Genomic DNA, 21,187 nt, shown 5'->3' with positions numbered 1-21,187 from the left:
GTCTTACTTTTTCATTAAAACAAAATGTGAGACGCAATAGACAACTATATTAAAAGGCAAGATCGAAGTTAGGAGAGGAAGAGGAAAACCACGTGCAAGCTATACACAACAACTAAAAGCAGGTGTCGTGTCTTCATCATCATCTCAGCCATAAGACGTCCACTGCTGAACATAGACCTCCACCTTGGACCTCCATTCGTACCGGTTAGAAGCGACCCGCATCTAGCATCTTCCGGCGGTCTTAACAAGGTCGTCTGTCTATCTTGTGGGTGGACGTCCTACGCTGCGTTTGCTAGTCCGTGGTCTCCACTCGAGCATTTTTCGACCCCATCTTAAAGGGACTTAAAAAACCTGGCCGAGGACCGTGAAAATTGGTGATACTCCACCGACAAGAGTCATGCTCTTAAATTATGATGATGAATAGACATTGAACAAAGATATTGGATAGGTGGAATACCACTCTAATTAAATAGGTTTAGTAGGAGCGCTGCGAGCTGGATTACCCCTTTTTTAGCCGTAGCGGTTTTGTACTAAGCGTAATTGCAAAATAGAACTCGATTTTTTTTTTAAATATCAAAGTTAAAATGGCTGATTTGTCTTTTAAAGGGTGAACATAGATTAGGAATCCTCTAGACGGAGCTTAGAGCAATTATTTCATATATCCGATGCTGCCAAAATTACTATATTTGTGGCAGAGGGGTAGCGCTACTATGCTCGGTCTGGAGGACGTCTCGTCTTCGGGGGTGACTTACTAAAAATAAATGTATGTTCCAGTCGCGGCCTTCAGCGCCGAACGGGTCGCCGGTGTCGCGCCTGGCCGCCTGGTCGCTGTACACGGAGCGCTACGCGCGCCCCGACCTCGCCCGCCCCGCGCCCAACAAGCCCGTGTTCCTCGCGCGCAACGCCGCCCGCTGCGGCGGCTCCGGCCACAACGTGGCGCCGGGGGACTCCGGCCCGGTGGGCGGCGTGCGGGGGAAGAGGAAACCCCACAGGATTATTGATAGGAGCGAGTGCACGCTCAGCAGCGGCATCAGGTAACGAATCTTTATTGTTAGACCATTATTTTATTTAGATGCCTCGCTCTTACTCTGTACTGACTTGGCAAAAAGCTCGTCTTATTCGTGAATATTGAGATGGAGGAGTATCGCAACGACCGCAATAAACATGGAAAAGGACGACCCATAACCGCGACCACTCTGACATGAGTGTACGACTCGGGAGGAGGATTCGTGAATAACGCCGCGAGATGTAGCGACTCGGGATAATGTAGCCCTGAGGGAAAATGGAACTGTGAACGTTCTTGCCTTGCCACGATCGACGAAAAACTGTCTCTTTATCGCTCGAATATACAAACTTACTAAATAGTCCCTAGTAAGAACTAACCCCTGGATTTATAAAATTTTACGGGTTTGATTTAATTCAAGTCAATGATCTGCTTTTCTTATAAATACATGAATCAAAATGATAAATAAAAACAAACAATTCATTGTTAATTCAGGCCTGCATGTTACTACGCGTTTTTGAATAATGCTTTATCTCCACCGATCTATATAGCCATATTTTTGATCGATTTTTGTTACATTTCTCCTTACAAATAAAAATGATTTATTCACAGTACAATTATAATATAGTTCTTAACTTTCTGGTCATAAAAGTGCACAATAATATATGTTTTATTCGTAAACTTCCACGACATTCGTCAGCAGAAGTTTTATTCTTACAGTTACAATATTACGAATCAAAAAGGCACTTTTCTACTTCAATATGATGAAACAAATTACCGTTTGACCACCATGATATAACTAATGGCTGCATTTAATGTTCTGACATCCCTCCAAACACCTCACAACATCCAATATCAACACTCTCCTAACCTATCTTTGTCTCTTTCAGACTGGTGGCGTCGCGGCCGCACCACCTCTACCGGGCGGGGGCGCTAGCGGCCGCTCGCGCCTCGCACGCGCGCCTGCACGCCGCACGACGAGCCAAGTTCAAGACGTGGCTTCAGTCCAACCCGCACCGATGATCACACTTTTAAACCTACCCTTCCCCCACTGTTACAACTACAGTATGTACGGTTGACGACCAAAACTTACTGTATTTCAAACTTGTATGGTATAACATTTGATATAGCATGCGCGTGATGCGTCCCAGAAAACTACGTTTCATGTAAGACCGAGTCGTGATGAAAATGGTGAATTTTCATCGTAAAAGCATTCGTATTTGCTTAAAAATGGTACATAAGTACGCGTTGTTAAATTTGAATCTTTATAACAGTTCAGTATTAAAATAAAAAGATTTTCAAAAAATAACAGTGAGTTTTTGTTGCCAATCGACTAAATTTACCCTTCTATAGCATTACGGCAGGATGACAATTTCAAACGTATAAATTGATATAAATACGTTTTCAATACAAATATTAATTAATAAAAATCCTAATAGATGTTTTACAAACCAGAAAGTCGAATACCGCGTTATATATCGCAGATTTCTACAAGATGTAGTGCATAATTATTTTCCATCGTATTTTCTCGGAAATGTTCGTGTTTTTCATGCTACTTCACTCAACGTCAGTACTTTTAGTACCGAGACTGACTGAAATAGCACACGTTCGTGCGTTTCCGTGAAAATACGATGGAAAATTATTATGCACCACATCTGTATCTTTTCCCGGCCAACTGAAATTCTAACTCAAATTTCTACAGTCTATTGAAGGGTGTTTGTTCAAAACTCATTAATTTTAAGACGGAGTGAGAATATTGTTTATGTAAATACGCAAATAATTAAAATGATTCTTGCCTAGCAAGAAGCTAAATAATAAGAAAGTTCCGCTTATTCGAGATCTAATCTACTTATTGTGATTTCGATGTGATAATAAAGCACTTTTTAAATAATATTATCCGAATACGCGGGACATGTTAATGCTAAGCGCTTTTGAAATGTTTTTTTTTAATTTGAATCCATCAATATACTTTTTGTATGCAGTTTCCTTTTATTTTATATTCTCAATGTCAAATAAATGTTAGATTCAGTAGCGCCTCTGTCACAAATGTATATAAATTGTAATATAGATAATATCTGTTCAAAGTCAATTATGTATTTATATAGCGGCTATTGCCTTCAGCATAATATTGAAAGCACAAGTCACTACAACAGAACTTTACGCCTATGTAAATAAGTCCACTGTTAAAGCCAGTCCGGACGGTACAATTTCGCCCTATCTGATTAAATTGCCTGATCAAATCAGGTGGTGTGGACGTATAAAATTGGGTCGCCGGTCCCATTTGATTCAATTTTAAGATTTTGACCGATCAAATGAAGATGTCGTAATAATGCCAATTTTCGACGGTAATATGCGCGTTTGGCGGCATTTTTACTTTATTTCGAGCGCTCAAATCTCGCCATAAATCTAAAATTGGTAATTAAATTGTGATCGATCGATTTGATCATCCCGTCTGGACTGGCCTTTATAAACAAGAAATCCAGAGTTCGACCAAGAAAAGGCTGCAACCATTTTGATAGAATACGCAGTGCGTTATTTATACGTCATAATTTCATAGAAGTTTGACGTTTAAAATGACGCACTGCGAACTGTGCTATCAAAATTGTTGCAAACTTATCTGGGTCGACCTAAGTTTAACCTCCGGTTTGAACGTCCAGATTTCAGATACTTTAGGGCACACTGAAAATTCCTGGACTGGCCACATAGAAAAAATAAGTCTTCTACATATATCAGAATCAGAAACTTTCAGTATGGCCCAAGTATTAAGGCCCATTTACATGGTGCGATTTTCTCGCCTCGAACGCTCGATTATCGTAGCACGAGGAAAAATATAGTATTATGTAAACTAAACGTACGATATGGTACTAGAAGGAGCGATAATCGCCTCGCCTTTGCTGATTGGATGTCTCCGTGTAAACAAAATTTTAATGCGAGAATCGCATTTCGAGATTTTCGAGTTCATATTTGTTGGTGTCCCAATTTTATGCGTTTTTGGGACATTTAAAATGTTTTATTAATAGCCAAAACGCACAACAATATTTTTCTTTTCATACCTAGTGTATTTTGTGATGTTTGACCAATGTACTCTGGGGGGTGAATTATGTAGGTCATACTGAACAGCTTTTACTGTGGAGTGTGGAGCCAACCCCGAAATCGCGGAAAACAAATCTGCTTGTTCCATAGAAAACATTGACGAATTATGACTCTTTGAAATTTATGACAACCTACTATGGAGTAGGTAAAAGTTCTTTTGTATGAACTACATTATGTAATTATGTATTCACCCCTCAGAGTAATGTTGTCGTTTCCCGGCAAACTATTTTTTCTTAAAAGCAACGTCACGTTACTTCAGCCAAGAGCCAATATTAAAATACTCGTAAATGCAACTTAAAATATATTAAAATTCAAAATAATGAAAGAAACAAGAAATATTTACTAAGAATATTGACAGTATAGTGAAAAGATTAGTAACTAATCACGTAAGTTGACAGGTAAAACTCGTACGAAAATCGGTTCGCACCGATTCGTGCGATACTCGCACGTACGTGAAAAAATGTCATACGAGAACCAGTTTAGACGAGTCGAGAAATCGTATGCAAATATCTCCCTAGAACGCAGCTCCCCATGTAAACTATTTCGCCTGGCGATAATCGCCATTCGAGTATCGCATGACATAATCGTAGGCGAGTTTTTATTTCTCGTATGAGTGTAAACATTTTTATTCGATAATCGCCTGACGATTATTGCATACGATAATGTCATACGATTTCTCGCCCCAAAACGTGCGAGAAACTCGCACCATGTAAATGGGCCTTTATAGTTTTAATCACAAACGATATTCTCGCTCTTAAAAATTAAACTACTGGTATTAAAGTCGGTCCAAACAGGGCACAGGGTATCTTAAAACGTACACGCGTCAAATTAAAATTATTTTGGGCCGGTTTTAGCCAATGCATTTTTAAAGGGGTAATCTCATTTTTACTGTTTTTTTTTTCGCCGAACCGCGTTTTAGTGGCGAGGCGTAGTGTAAGATGGCGGCGACCGGAAGTGTGACGTCATTTCCGCTTGCCGCCGGATCTCTATGAAGTACAGTGTGTCAGTGTATATAGCAGAGTGAGCGTTAGTGTTGTTGAAGAACCAATCTTGTTAATTTGTAAAGAAAAAATGACTTGTCAAGAGAAATAAATATTATTATATTTATAATATACTTGTGTTTTTATTGAATTAGAAGCTGAACCCTTTAATTAGCGACGAGCCAAAGTTCTAGCTAAGCATACCTAGAAAGTATCTAGAGTTGAGTTGACCAAGTCACAGAATAAATAATAGTGTACTATAGTTCGTTTTTTTTTAGCATTAGAAATAAGGTAAACAATCTTGATGTGTCTTTTAATTGAAAAACACATTTTAAAAATAAGTTTAGGCAAATATGTAACAATTATGAATCTAATACGATCATTTATATTCTTTTGCTTTCATAAGTAATAGTTTTTGATTTTTAAAAAGCGTTTTTCAATTAAAAGACATGTCAAGATCGCTTACCTTCTTGCAAGTTCTTTCTACTGCTAAAAAAAACGAACTGTAGGTACTAAGGTACAGTCATCAGCAATAGTATCTTACACAACTAGGGCCGCAAAAATATGTGACACGTTCTTATTTGGAGCGCAATAAGAGCGCGTCATATATTTTTGCGGCCCTAGTTGTGTAAGATACTATTGCTGATGACTGTACCATGCGTCACGGAATAAATAATAGTACTACCGTACATAAATGACACTTCCTAAAGAAACCGAAGTTTGACAGCAATTCAGGGACGAACCATGCTGTCCCTTTCTAATATATGGCACTATCCCTTTCGGCTATCTAGGATTGCTAAATTGAAGTCATTATTTGTGGTCGTAGTACTAAAGTTAGACCGTAAAAAGTCTGCAGCGATTTAGATAGCCCACGCAGTGCAAGTGTCATTTTAAACGTCAAACTTCTATGAAATTATGACGTATACATAACACTTACACTGCGTAGGCTATCAAATCCGCTGCAGACTTTGTTTGGTGCGACTATAGTTGCCGCGCTCTGCAACTGAACGGACGCCTGCTCGCGCTTGCGCCACCTAGCGTTCATATCTGTCGTAATAGAAGCGTTTTGTTAGAGTGAACCTTCTGTACCTAGGACTATTATTTATTCTGTGGTGATAGAGGCGTTTGTTAGAGTGGACCTTCTGTACCTAGTACCATTATTTATTCTGTGCTACGGGTAAATCCATGTTCCATTATTAAAACGTGACGTCAGTTCTTTAAGAAACTACCAGATCTTATCTAGACTAGATAGGTAACGTATTGTTGCCATCGAGCGGAAATACTGAATATATTTGTAAGAAGTATTAGTTATACTAGATATGTAAACAAGTATCAGCGTTCAAAAGGTACTTATGTCAGAGACAAGTGTTAAAGACAAATAAGTTATTGGCAAAAATTTAATTTTTGGTACAAGCTTTTATCGCTGACTGTACTTTTCTTACGACAGACAACTAATACTCATCGAGACAATTCTAAAAACCCCTAACACAATTAGGTTGCGTTGTTTCATCACAGAGTTCCTATGGCCACCTCCTGTCTCCATCATCAGATCAGTTCGACAGTACCATATTATTGTATTGTCATCAGAGCTACATACAGCTGCCAATTTTCATGACGCTACGATCCTTGGAAGATGGTTAAATTAGTTACCTTAGATTCCATAGTTACATACAGGTCGAGAGTTCCTATGGCCACCTCCTGTCTCCATCATCAGATCAATTCGACAGTAGCATATTATTGTATTGTCATCAGAACTACATACAGCTGCCAATTTTCATGACGCTACGATCCTTGGAAGATGGTTAAATTAGTTACCTTAGATTCCATTACATAGTTACATACAGGTCGACCTAATAAAAGCTTGTTAAAAATAAAGCGCAACGACACCTATTAATCACCAAGTCTAGTTCGGACTACGTTAGCAATTTAGTAGAGTGGCGAGTAACGTGTCTGAACACCAACAATTTAGTCGAGTAGATTAGTCAAGTAATTTGTCCAGTGGATCCATTTTATTCATTTTTTTCTGGCGAGTGAGCTTCGTCCCACCTCTCTTACTAATCTACTCCACTAAATTTTTGGTGTTCAGACACGTTTAGTAACTAAAATACTCGCTACTTGACGAAATTAACGTAGTACGAACCAGCGTTTCATTTTCTGCTCACTTGTAACTCGCTCGTCTGTAATGATTACAATACAAGTGCGAAAAGTAGGAAATTCGCAACGAGTAGCGATAAATTGAACCACAACCGAAGAGAGTGTATTAAATCGACAAGAGTAGCGAATTACCTTTTCGCACGTGTACTGTTTAACGTTTTACAGTACATATGGCCATAGGGCGGTAAAATAAAAAAATATGTACTGTAAAATATAATTTCGAATGACTTAACTACAAGGAAATATACAAAGTCTGTCAATTCAATGTCATAATCATGTAATAATCAAACATAACAAACATGTCGAAGATTCACGGCAGTGTCATAAAGCTACACACGCTGAAAATACAATATGGAAGCCAACCAGCGTCACAAATTAATTTAAAATAATGAATATTAATATTAATACTTAAGAATACACTTAAAAAACGTACAAAAATATCCGCCGATAATTCGAGTAAAATTGCCTTACAACCATAGAGAAATAGAAGTAAAGAGAGAGTGGTAACTCCATGCATCAGTTTTCTTGCGCGGGTTATTTCGTAGTCGACATCTAGCGTCAAGTAGTTCAGTACCGCTACTCGACACTAGATGTCACAAGTGTCGCTACTGACTTAAAATGTACTGCTAAAACAATTTACAACTAACATTATAAGCAGAAGGGGTTGAAAATAGAGTTCCGGTAATAATATTAGCTGAAAATTGTTTAGCATTAGAGTTCTCGTTCGTCACGACATCTATCGTCAACTAGCAGTACTGATAAATTCCGCTACTTGACGCTAGATGTCCACTACGAAATAAATAAATAAATATTATAGGACATTCTTACACAGATTGACTAAGTCCCACAGTAAGCTCAAGAAGGCTTGTGTTGTGGGTACTCAGACAACGATATATATATAATATACAAATACGTAAATACATAGAAAATACCCATGACTCAGGAACAAATATCTGTATCATCATACAAATAAATGCCCTTACTGGGATTCGAACCCAGGACCATCGGCTTCGCAGGCAGGGTCACTACCCACTAGGCCAGACCAGTCGTCAAATAAATTAAATAAAATAACGCGCGTTTTGATAAAACTGATGTATGGAGTGGCCACTCTTTCTTTACTTATATTTCTCAATGCTTACAACTAAGTAACATGCATGTTATAACCGCGGCACTCTAAGGTTGTTCGACATGGTGACTTCGTTTGTGATGGTTTGGACGTTGAGAGTGGACCGATTGTGCCTCATATGAGACTTGACCAGATCGGAGTTCACAAGAGCTGCCATAAGGCTTAGTTCGCCTGCCAAAACAGTAGCGCAAATCAAAGATGCAAGTCTTGCAGAATTCTCGGCAGGGACTATCCCAGCCCCTTTGACGCCTAGAATTTCAAGGCAAGCGCCCTGTCCTGTCAATACTGTGCCTCCCCCTACTGTGCCAACTTCCAGACAAGGCATAGTACACGTTACGTACAAGTCATCGCTATTCTCCCCACATACTTCCATGCTTGTAGAACATTGGCTGCTTGTTACATTCTGCGCTGGATCTTGCCCAGTGGCGATAAATATGGCTGTCACCATGTTGGCTGCGTGAGCGTTATTACCTCCTATGGACCCAGCCAAAGCGGACCCAGATAGATTCTTGATCTTGTTACATCTAGAAAGAGTTCTAGCGTCAGTTTTGAATATCGTCCTTAAATTCTCAGCAGATATAGTAGTTTCGCATACAACGCGTTTCCCTCTGCCTTTAACCCAGTTGATAGCCGCAGCTTTTTTATCAGAACAATAGTTTCCAGATAAGCTGATAACTTCCATGTCAGTGAAGAAAGATTTAAGCACTTTTAAAGCGTTTTCAGCGCCTTTTGAGACCATGTTCATTCCCATAGCGTCTCCTGTGGTCGCTCTGAATCTTAAGTAGAGCGTGGCACCGTCGACTCCTATATGGACTTCTTGGAGTCTTGCAAAACGAGAGGTAGAATCAAAAGCTTCTTTGACCAATGCATAGTTTTCTTTATTGTCGATCCATTGCCTACATTCGTGAGCCCGGACGACATTCGGGAATCTCACAGCAGGCGCTCTGGTCATCCCAACATCTTCGACCACGCTTGTGACTCCTCTAGCTCCTATGGCTTTCGCGCCTCTGTTGGTCGAAGCGACTAAAGCCCCTTCCGTAGTCGCCATCGGAATCATATAAGGTTTTCCATCGACTACCAAAGGCCCAGCGTAACCAACTGGCACACCCACAAATCCTATCACATTTTCGCAGCAAGCGTTCAGGACTTTGCTGTAATCGTAATTCAGATATGGCAGTTGTTTTATAGCTGCGTCAGTTTGGAACCGACTTCCAACGACTCTACGACGCAGTCTCACGCCTCTTAAAGGATCTCCAAGAACTGCTTCAAGTCTGTGCAAAGGAATATGTGATTGTTCGACCAGCATGACTACCTCTTCGTCGCTGAGAGACGTGCACGCGCCTTCAGATCTGTAAATTTCTAGGCATTCTGCCATCGGTCGCTTTTTGGCGTTAAGTTTATTTGCTGAAGAACTAGGGGATAACGTAGGCCATTCAGATTCTTCTGCGCTAATTATATTATCGGTTTGCGTGGACGCCTCAGCCATAGCGTCATCGCCGACGGAGAACATCGGTTTCTTGTTAGTTTTCTGCGTTTCCTCTTTTGCTACAAGTTCCTTCACTACCATATCGTTCATATCAATAATCCAACTTCTCTGCTCTTCAAAGAATATGAACTTAATGATCAGAGCGCAGAGCAGTGTCGCTATAACTATGTAATCGGCACTCACTGAGAACCATTTGACGTAAGAGTGTAGCAACACGTTGTCCTGAGAGATCGGAGTGGAGTTTTCGTTTAAAGGTCCTTCCATATTCCCGTTATTAGCTGTGAGGGTCCAACGGCTAGTTAAATGCACGCAGAGCAACCCAGCGGCCATGATCATTTTAACTTTCTGGACTACAGGGTTAGGTTTTAAATCAGTTTCTGAGAAATCTCCATCCGATGAAATTGTGCCGCGGCTGGCCGCGAAATCAGCGACTAAGGATAAGCAGGCAGGGTAGAAGGTCACGAACACCAGATAGTCAACTAGCAAAGCTAAACAGGCGAAGGTGCACATATGTTCTAATCTTGGAACGCCTGATAACGCCCCAACTCCAACTAGAAGAGTCGCTAGCAAAGTGTCTAGAGTAGCAGTCGGTCCTAGCAGCGATAATGCTTTCCCCACTCTTTTTCCCTGGTCCTCACCGGCACACCAGCCGGCTTTAGCCATCCTCGCGCCCCTAGCGACATCTGCGACTAGCAGGAACAGGAATGGCGCGTCTTTTATACCGGCTAGTTCGCTAAAAAACATGCTAGCAAGCGCCGAAGTGAAAATAAAGCTGGCGAACGTAGAAAACACGCCGGCTATGATGAGTAGGTACTTAGAAGCTATGGTGTGTAGATTGGAGATCTGATAATAGGCGTATAGTAAGGCTGCGCATCGCACGAAGGTCATGATAACGGCGTCTGCCGCTTGGTATTCTGCTTCTAGGCCGGGGCAGGCGCGGGCCCAGCCGGCGCAGCGCTCGCTCCTGGCCCCAGGGCCATGCCTCTCGACGCTGGCCGCGCAGGCCAGTAAGGCCAGGGTGGCGACGATCACCTCCCATTGGTGGCGAGCGCAGAACTCTCCGTGGGCGCCCCAGAGCTTCATTTTTGCTGAGAGCTGCTGAACAGCTTATGTCTGGAAAAGAAAATAGTCAACGTGAATTATAAGATTATAAGCAAAGGAAATTATAAGGAAAGCCCATGATCGCGAACTTTGGAGGTAGGTACTTGGCCTATGCTGGAAAGCAAGACAATCTTGACTCCGATGTCTGGTAGCGGAGATATTGTAATAGTTTTTTTTATATTTTTAAGTAAGAGGGAAATAAGATGTTTATATTATATTTTGTAAAACTAGTTTATAAGATTGTTAACCTTTTGAACGCCAAACGGCGCATCCATTTGCCGCGCCACTGACGCCACGGGGGTAAAATTTAGTTTTATGCATAAATAATGCCAACCTAAAAGTGGCGTGTTTTTCAGTAGATTTCATCAAATAACGATCGACGTGAAATGCCCTTTGGCGTCGTTGTCACGATTTTGCCTTGACGTCAATTGCCGTCTGTGGCGTTCAAAAGGTTAAATAAAGGCTTATTGAAATTGAAATACAGTGAAGGTGCTGAGAAAGACACACGAGAGTTTTTCAGTTAAATGCACAACCGCTCATAGACAGATACTGTTCTATTTTCTTTGTGGTTTCACCGACAAGAAAATTAAATGAGTATGACAAATGAGCTTTAATTTCGTAATAAGATTTCATTTGTGAATTAAAAACATCTCTGGTGGAATCGCCTTAGAGTAGGTTTCAATCCCTATCTCTACTTAATAGAAAAAAAAATGTATTAAAGATTTTTATTATTGTATGTATGTTCGTTTGTAAGGTATGTATCTGACCTGACCTGATAATATATGATATTTAATTTGATTTTGGTTTGGCTGTTAATTTCACCTTTATCAAAAGAAAAGGTCAGGAGGGTATTGTCTACGGTTATTGCGATAGTTTTTCATGAAATAAAACTATTTAGACGGATTATATCGCGTATAATACGGATTATATCTTATACCTTTAAACGAGCAATTCATGTATACTTATTTATATATTTAGGGGATCTCGGAAACACTCTAATATTTTGATAAAATTTGCTATACGGGGGTTTTCGAGGGCGACAAAACGATTTAGTTATATCTATGTTCTATCTGGGAAATTTGAGTTTTTTTAAGTTTTCCGGGCAAAGCTCAGTCTCCCAGATATCGAACTTGAAAAGAGCAGGACTTTTATCTAAAACTTGAACTAACCTATGAAATACAAGCACGCTCAGTTGCAAAACAGTAGAAAGTGAATTTTGCAGTTTCGCTCGTATTTACCAATTCAAGGCGAACCTTTAACAATACCTTCATATGAAACAACAAAGTCTACATAGTTGTTTTGAAGTCTATGTTTACATAGGTACGTGTATAATGGCTGAAATGTATAAATTAGTACCTACGTCATACACCGTGTTTTTTAACTCCGTTTATATCAAGGGTGCATTCCTGGGGGCCGATTTTTGAATTTCGTTCACTCGATTTCGTCACTCGAAAATCGGTGGAAAACGACGAAATGCTAATTTTTGAAATACGAGCGATCGAAACTTGGAATCTAGTGGTATTGACCACTCGATTTCAATTCTATTAGTAGAATTTAAACGCCTAGTAGTGGAGATATCATTTAACGAAATACACGAAATCGAGTGGTCGAATTTCAAAAATCGGCCCCCTGAGCGTTAAGTAACTTTCTCAAAGACACCGATATTCTAATTGACTACATTTTGGAGACAATCAATGATTTAATTTCGGTAATTATTAACCGTACAACTAAAATATTAAACAGGAACTTTCACTGGACATATAATAATATAATTTGGCTGTGCATTAATATCAAAATTAAGCATCATATTATTAAAAAACCGGGCAAGTGCGAGCCGGACTCGCGTACGAAGGGTTCCGTACCATAAAGCAAAAAAAAACGGAAAAAAATGCAAAAAGAAAACGGTCACCCATCCAAGTACTGACCACGCCCGACGTTGCTTAACTTTGGTCAAAAATCACGTTTGCTGTATGGGAGCCCCACTGAAATTTTTATTTTATTCTGTTTTTAGTATTTGTTTTTATAGCGGCAACAGAAATACATTATCTGTGAAAATTTCAACTGTCTAGCTATCACGGTTCGTGAGATACAGCCTGGTGACAGTCAGACGGACGGACGGACGGACAGCAAAGTCTTAGTAATAGGGTCCCGTTTTACCCTTTGGGTACTGTAATATCAAATGATAATACTAACTGTATTAATAATCTTTTTATTGGGATGTATTAACAAGCACATTATTTAAGACAGTGTTTGACAGTGACGGCTGGAAGCGCGGGGAGACCTCCAGCCGGCGGCGGCGGCGGGGGCCACTTAAGGATGCGTTCCATGTCATCTTTCCTTTTCAGTGATACCTAGCAGGCTGGATCACTATCCGCCCACTGCGGGTACTTCTAGGTTGAGGAGCTGTTAGCAGCCGCTGTGGTTCTGGACTCTGCACAGTCAGTGTGGGTTTGGCTGGTGATATAGGTGACGGCTGTACAGGCTGTACTACAGGGACTGGTGACTGGTCTGTAGGTGATGGCTGTCCAGCAGTGTCTGGATCTTCTGTTCCTAGCTCTGGAGCTTCTGTGGCCAGCTCTGTGTAATTGGCTGTTGGTTTAAGGTGCCAGGAGTTTCTTTTATAAATTGCACCATCATCAGTCTCTACTTTGTAGGCTCGGTGACCTTCTTCTGTCACTATTTTTGCTGGAACCCAGTTTTGATGACCTTTTCGTAGCATCACGTTTTCATTACTAACAAACTCTTTATTTACCTTTTTTCCTCTGTCTGCATATTTCTTTTCTTCTTCTTTAATTTTTTGCAATTGTTTAGTTACATTTCTTATTATTTTTGGTATAAAGAGTTTACTGTTTGTAGGAAGTAAGGTTTTAGTCCTTCTATTAAACATCCTTTGTGCTGGTGACCCAAGATCTAGTCGGGGTGTGTTCCTGTGATGCAGTAACGCTAATTGTAAGTCTGTGTTGTCTTCCATACATTTTTTCATTAAATTTTTAGCTTCTTGAACATAGCGTTCTGCTAATCCGTTGGAGCGAGGAAAGTGTGGACTTGATATTCTGTGTTCAAAGTTCCATTCCTTTCTGAATTGTCTAAACTCTTGGCAGTCATATTGTTTACCACCATCAGTCAATAGTATATCTGGAATTCCAAATGTCGCAAACCAAGATTTCAGATTGTCAATTATGTCAAGGCTGGTAACTCTTTTCAGTTCTTTAAGGTCAAAGAACCCTGAGTAGCCATCTGCTATCACTATATAGTCTTTGCCTTTCAAATGAAATAAATCGGTTGCCACAAGACTCCAAGGGCGTTCTGATGCTGTTTGTACAACAATAGGCTCCATTGGATTATCTTTTTGTACTTTTGCACATGTTGTACAAGATTTCGTGTAATTGATTAAATCCGTAGTCATACCTGGCCAAAATACGTTGTCCCGGGCGAGCCGTATTGTGCCTTGAATACCTTTGTGACCCAGGTGGCATTGTTTCATCACTAGTGATACCATTGATGTGGGTACTAGTACCCTGTCGTTTTTGAAAATGAGGTCGTTATATACACTGAGCGTTTCTCTATAGTGCCAGTATTTTTTCAAGTTATCTGGTAATTGCCCCATTTTTCAGGCCAGCCATCTTGTATAATTTGTTTTAAGTTTCTCAACTCACTGCTATTCTCAATTTCTTGTTTGATTTCTTCTCTGCGGTTTTTTGAAAATGGCACAATAGCACATATTTGCAAGTTTTCTGAGTTAACATCTTCGCAGTTTAGCTTCTCACAATCTCGACTCAAAGTATCGGCTACATACATCTCTGAACCTTTTTTATATGTCACTTTGGGATTATATGGCAAAATCTGGTATAACATTCTTTGCAGTCTTGGTGGTGCACTGGTAAGTGGTTTTTTGAAAATTGTTTCTAAAGGCTTATGATCAGATTCTATTGTTAAGTCCTTGCAGCCCCAGATATAGTTATGAAATTTTTTACAAGCCACTAAGATTGCATTGGCCTCTTTTTCCAATTGACTGTAGCCCTGTTCAGTTTTAGTGAAAGATTTAGCACAGTAAGCAATAGGCTTTTCTTTTTGGATCATTACACCACCACAGGCATAACTACTAGCATCAACTGACAGCAAAATTGGTGCCCGAGGATCATAAAATCCCAGAACAGGTGGGTTTTTTAACAGCTCTTTTAATTTGGTGAACGCTTCTTCTTGTGGTTGATCCCAAACCCATTCTACATCTTTGTGTAATAATTGTCTCAGGGGGCTGGTAATGTTTGCCATATTTTTTATGAATTTTGACAAGTAGGTAATTAATCCTAGAAACCGTTGCAGTTCTTTTATATTTTCTGGTCTCTTGATTTTTGTGATGGTTTCTATTTTTTCCGGGTCGGGCTTTAAGCCTTCGCTAGTTACTATGTGGCCCAGAAATTTGACTTCTTGTGTACTGAATACACACTTTTCTTTATTAAGTTTAAGACCTGCATTTTTAAACTTTCCCAGTACTTTCTGTGTAGTCTTCTCTAATTCGTCTTTACTGGCAGCATGTAGAAGTACATCATCCATTGACACCTCTGTATTTTCCAGGTCCGCTAAGAGTGAGCTCATAACTTGCTGGAAGACTTCTGGAGCTGATGCTAAGCCGAAGGGCATTCTTAAGCAAGAATATCTTCCAAAGGGTGTACTAAACGTGAGATACTCTGATGTGCGGGGAGTCACTTGCAGTTGCCAAAATCCTTTTCTACAGTCTAGCAGTGTGAACCATTTCGAGCCATGAATTCTGGCAGCAATTTCTTCAAGAGTATTAAGTGGGTAATGTCTTCTTTTTAAATTTTTGTTTATGTCTGAGGGATCTAAGCACAGTCTTATTTTGTCATTTTTCTTCACCACAACCATAGGTGAAACAGCTGGTGTAGGCTTTGTCACAGGTTTAATTATTTTCTGTTCGACCATGCTATCCAACTCATCTTTTACTTTTTGTCTTATGGTGTGGGGAATTTTACGTGCCGGGCATATAGGTAACTTTGGATTGTCTACTAAATCAATATCATATTTGTACTGTTTCAGGCAACCAATTCCTTCAAACAAGTCATCATTTATTGTAATAGCATCAATTCTCTTTACTAAATTTAACTTTTCACATGTTTTCCTGCCAAGAACTGGTGTCACTTTTTCATCAACAACATAGTATTTAATCAGGTTTTGCTGTCCTTTACTAATAGTCATCAGTTTGGCTTCACCTAAGACTTGCATCTTATGCTTTGAAAAGGATATCAGGTATCTGGTTGTTGATGGACTGAGGTGTGATTTTGTTCTATACATTATTTCTCGGCTAATAACATTGCACCGACTGCCTGAATCAAGTTTGAACATCACTGTGACTGCATTAGGTAAGGTTAATGGCTCATACCAGTCTTCTTTACCAACATCATCATCATCAGTATCTATTGATGACACCATGAATCCGTCTTCACTATCATATTCATCATTCTGGAGAAGTGAATCCACCGTTTTTATTTTACAACATTTGGTGAGATGGTTTCTTCGGTTACATCTCAGGCATATTTTCTTAAAAGCAGGACAATTTCTCCGGGCATGTATAGTGTCACATCTACCACAATGAAATGTCTCTTCACTTTTATCTTCTTTTTTCTTATTATTCATATTGATGTTGTCTTCTTTTTTCTTAATATTTGTGTTTTTATTGTTCCAGGTAACCGCATCTACAGTAGGAGCCTGCTTCATCGTTTTTACTTGCATTTTAACTTGCTCCGCTGAGCGGCTGAGGTCAATCGTTTTTTGCAGTGTAAGGGCTTGTTCAGCTAACAACTTCTCTCTAAGGGAGTCGCTCCTTACTCCTACTACAATTCTATCACGAATGAGGCTGTCCTCTAAGGTACCATAATCACAGTTTTTTACTTTACTTTTGAGTTCTGTGAGAAATTCGTCAAATGGTTGGCCCTCTTTTTGTACTATGGTATTAAATATATACCTTTCATATGATTCGTTAATCTTTGGAGTGAAGTGATTTGTAAATTTGTCTTTAATCGTTTGTAATTGTAACTCCTCATCACTTGTAAGATTGAACGTATTGTATATAACCACCGCGTCAGGTCCGATACATGCCATGAATACCGCCACTTGCACCGTTGGTTTTTTCCCTTCCAGGTTTGTAGCGATGGCATACCACTCGAATTGTTGGAGCCACAGCTTCCACGCCTTTGCTACATCTTCACTGGTGTTTATGATTAATTGTTTGGGCGGCTTTATATTGACGTCTGTTTTGTTTTCGGCCATATTTTGATGGTTTTCTCGGGTTTCGGCACCATGTAATATCAAATGATAATACTAACTGTATTAATAATCTTTTTATTGGGATGTATTAACAAGCACATTATTTAAGACAGTGTTTGACAGTGACGGCTGGAAGCGCGGGGAGACCTCCAGCCGGCGGCGGCGGCGGGGGCCACTTAAGGATGCGTTCCATGTCAGGTACGGAACCCTAAAAAGCGCATACCGCAATAGTACCTATACTTATAGTCGAAATTTCTAATCATGAAACACCTAATGGCTATTATACCATTAGTTCTTTAAATTTTTAATTACTAATTTCAATAGTTAAGTATCACGGTGTTCTGCAAGAGTCAAAAGATAGGTGCGACGACGAGCGAAGCGAGGAGGAGCGTGTTAGGTTGACCGTGTAGTGACCAAACAAAATATTTTAAAAGAACTAAATTTTTTTTAAATTAATATATAGCCGCTTTCTGTTTAAAATGTACTTCGTAAATAGTCTCTAATATAATAATTCAGTTGCCAAATGAATATTTGGTACAGTCGCCATCAGATATATCGGAGCGGCCAAGGTGCTCACAAATATCTGAACACGCCTCTATTGTCAAGGCGTTAGAGTGCGTGTTCAGATATTGTGAATACCTTGGCGGCTCCGATATATCTGATGGCGACCGTACCTGTCTAAAAATAAACAAAAGCTGTAACGGCATTAAAATGCTGTCTCATACTGATATATTTTAAGTCTCTCTTTTGTTGCCAATCTATTAATTTTAGTAGAGATGCACCGGATATCCGGTTACTATCCGGTATCCGGCCATCATTTTACTATCCGGCCGGATACCGGATAGTGATCTACTATCCGGCCGGATACCGGATAGTAACATTGCTTGATTTCGGAGTAAACAAATTCGATTTAAGAAACAGACACGGTCATAATCGCACTTGTTTATTACTTTAAAAACAATTTAATCACTGACCGGCACGCGCACTCATTTCGAACCTAGAAATGAGTCCGCGCGAACGTTTACTAGGAAATAGGTCAAACCTGCAGAATACGCACCTGAAAAACCGAAATGTAGGTATAGTTCCGCTGGCCGAATATTCGGCCGATGGTACAAACAACTATCCGTTGCATCTCTAAATTTTAGTACCCATTTAATTTTTTTTAAACTACTAAAAGCGATTAATTAGTTGACAGGTTAAATACGTGCCTTTTATCATTGTTTAACACGTTCACTGCGATAGAAGGTCTAAAGACCCCCTGCTAGTACTCCCGGGCTGTGCGGGCAAAAATATTGTGGTTTCGCTCTGGTGCGGACCTCGTAGCTTATAGAATTGTATAGGTAGAAAAGAGTCCAATATATGGTTCGATTTCTATTATAACGTAAAATTTTCTGATACTTTAAAATACGCAGGAGGTCTTAAGGCCTCTCATCGCACTGAGAGTGAAAAGTGTGCGTCCAGTGCGAATAGGGGGTCTAAAGACCTCATATAGGTAGTACGGGCTTATCCGCCCCCTCCCGCACCTGTCTGTGTCTATGATAATCGAACTATGACCCAGTGATGTGCACGAGTCGATGAGCAATTATGTACCTACGTAATGTATTGCATTTGCTCGTGAGACAAAATACGTACATTCTAAGTAGTAAGCGTCAATTGTGTTCAGTGTTTAGGTTAAATACCCAAGAAGTGCTGTTGGTCAGTGAGTGATATTAACAATAAGTATCGAATGTGATGAATCATTGGTCGCGAGTGTAAACAAGAGATGTCGGAGGATTCTACAATTAGCACAGAATCAGAATGAAGTGCAAGACGCAACCTCTGTGCCAAAATATCGCCGAGTTTACCAAAAAGTTACTGCAAAAGCGAACACAGTAGTAACTAAGTGAGCCGTCTTCTATACTGCAAAACGTAATTCAAGACCAAAAAAAGTAAGACAATGTTGCCAATTGCAATAATTTGTTTATAAAATTGTAAATTGATTTTGATAAATAATCACGCTAAGATAATTTATTCATTAGTAATTTTACTTCAACTATTTAAAAAAGTACTTTTATTTACTTATTTGTACATAAATACAAGACGCGCTAGTAAAAAAGTGGCAACATTTATTACTTTTTTGGTCTTGAATTACGTTTTGCAGTTTAGTAGAAATTAAATCTTACTGCCGTGATTGTAACAAGCCTCTGTGTCTTAAATGGTTCTATAACAGTCATATGTGATTCACTTACATTATATAATAAAGTTATTTGATTTATCGGTAAAATGCATTTTTATTAGGAACATCACTAGAAGTACATACAAATGTACCTCAAATTCAGTGCTGTAAGAGGTCTAAAGGCCTCCTAATTATTTTTAGTGATTATTCCATATTTTGACATCAGAACTTCGGGCGAAGCCAAAACAAGACAAAACAGTCCTTTAGCAACAGCATTATATAAATATCATTCACAAATCTGTGAATTTCATGAGAAAAAAAGGATTTTAATATTCTTGTTTCTTGAGTGGTCTTAAAGCCCCTAACCGCACCGGTGAAATGGTACAGTTAAGGCGTAAAGACCTCTTACAGCACTAGTTGAAAGTTAGCAATATTTTGAGCCGCAGTGAACGTGTTAAGCTGTATCCAGACGAGACAATTTTTCGCCAATCTGATGAAATTCTCCGATCGAACAGGGCCGTGCGGACGCAAATACCATTTGATTCCCCGATCACATCAGCAGGTGCGGACACAAAAATGCCAATTTTGATAGTAGAATGCAAATTGGTGATTTAATTTGTGTACGTGTGGACGCTAGATGAGACTGCCCAATTATTTTTCTGAACAAATCGACTGATTTCGTCAGTGCCGTCTGGATACCCCTTTACTCCGATACTGTATAGACGGTCAAGCAAATCTTGTCAGTAAAAAAGGCGCGAAATTCAAATTTCTTATGGGACGATATACCTTCGCGCCTACATTTTTTAAATTTGCCGCCTTTTTCTACTGACAAGATCTGCTTGACCAAGTATATACACAGTGCGGCGTTTTAGGTACCTATTAACAGCCTCTTAAAAGGAAAAGTGACTTTACATGAAAACCGGCTAAATTGAGAAGCAACCGGTCCAACAAGGTCACACGTGAAAGTATTTCCGCGTTATTGTGGTATTCCATCTGTCCAATATACTGGTCCAATGTCATTGCGTCTCACTCTCTCATTAAGCACAATGTGAGACGAAATACTGGACAAAGAAATCGGACAGGTAGAATACCACCCTTAAACATACTTCACGTATATTATCTAGGTTCAGTTTAGGTTCAGGTTTTTCTCTCGCTCTTACTGAACGTAAGTGCGAGCGAGGCGGCTGTGCCCGGAATTGCGGCAATCATGTTTGAGAATTTTAAATTTTTTGATCCATTAGTTCCGAAAAACGCATTGTATTGGTCGACGAGCCGGCTTTGAACCCGCGACCTTCGGATTAAAAGTCGCACGCTCTTACCGCTAGGCTACCATACCAACCTCTACCAGCCATAAAGCAAGTAAATAGAAAAGCGAAACATTTTGTACAGACAAGAGTAAAATAAAAATATGGCTGCAGCTGCACTCATCATCAGATCACAGATGAGCGTTTTCCAAAAAAGTGTACATTTCATTCAAGTCTTTCTAAATATTGACTTCTTGGGCTCATTTTACTCAGAATCATTTGTGCATTCACGTTTCACGTTCACGCCTCATACATAAAAAAAATGTGTCCAAAAATTTCCTTTCCAGATCGTCACATTCATACAAAATTTTTGGACACATTTTTTCATGTATGAGGCGTGTATGTACAAATGATTCTGAGTAAAATGAGCCCAAGAAGTCGATATTTTGAAGACATGAATGAAATGTACACTTTTTTTGGAAAACGCTCAGATATCGTAAATATTCTAAACATTATTATAGCTATACAGTGAGTAAATCTAATACGGGTGAATCTCTTAACGG

The 21,187-nt window shown here is 39.6% G+C and overlaps 3 protein-coding genes across 3 annotated transcripts in view; 1 reads left to right on the top strand and 2 right to left on the bottom strand.

Moving 5' to 3' along the window:
• The window catches only part of LOC134676790 (paired amphipathic helix protein Sin3a), a 70,762-nt gene extending 65,554 nt beyond the window's left edge, over positions 1 to 5,208 (top strand). Inside the window, exons 29-30 of the mRNA XM_063535172.1 lie at positions 775 to 1,034; positions 1,894 to 5,208. Of these exons, the coding sequence (XP_063391242.1) occupies positions 775 to 1,034; positions 1,894 to 2,026 (393 nt within the window). The 3' untranslated portion in view covers positions 2,027 to 5,208. The remainder of the gene's footprint in view (positions 1 to 774; positions 1,035 to 1,893) is intronic.
• Positions 5,209 to 7,490: 2,282 nt separating this feature from the next.
• Positions 7,491 to 21,187, bottom strand: part of LOC134676908 (3-hydroxy-3-methylglutaryl-coenzyme A reductase) — a 34,514-nt gene continuing 20,817 nt past the window's right edge. The window contains exon 2 of the mRNA XM_063535290.1: positions 7,491 to 10,955. Within this exon, the coding sequence (XP_063391360.1) occupies positions 8,388 to 10,925 (2,538 nt within the window). The 5' untranslated portion in view covers positions 10,926 to 10,955 and the 3' untranslated portion in view covers positions 7,491 to 8,387. The remainder of the gene's footprint in view (positions 10,956 to 21,187) is intronic.
• On the bottom strand, positions 13,285 to 17,228 carry LOC134676789 (uncharacterized). The gene is made up of 2 exons (XM_063535171.1): positions 14,600 to 17,228; positions 13,285 to 13,520 (listed from the first exon to the last, which is right to left on the bottom strand). Exons 1-2 carry the CDS (start codon positions 17,226 to 17,228, stop codon positions 13,285 to 13,287), a joined length of 2,865 nt encoding a protein of 954 aa, XP_063391241.1.

This window comes from Cydia fagiglandana, chromosome 25 (assembly GCF_963556715.1).
Source record: "Cydia fagiglandana chromosome 25, ilCydFagi1.1, whole genome shotgun sequence".
Classification (NCBI taxonomy): Eukaryota; Metazoa; Arthropoda; class Insecta; order Lepidoptera; family Tortricidae; genus Cydia; species Cydia fagiglandana.
This window is presented reverse-complemented; position numbering and strand designations above follow the sequence as displayed.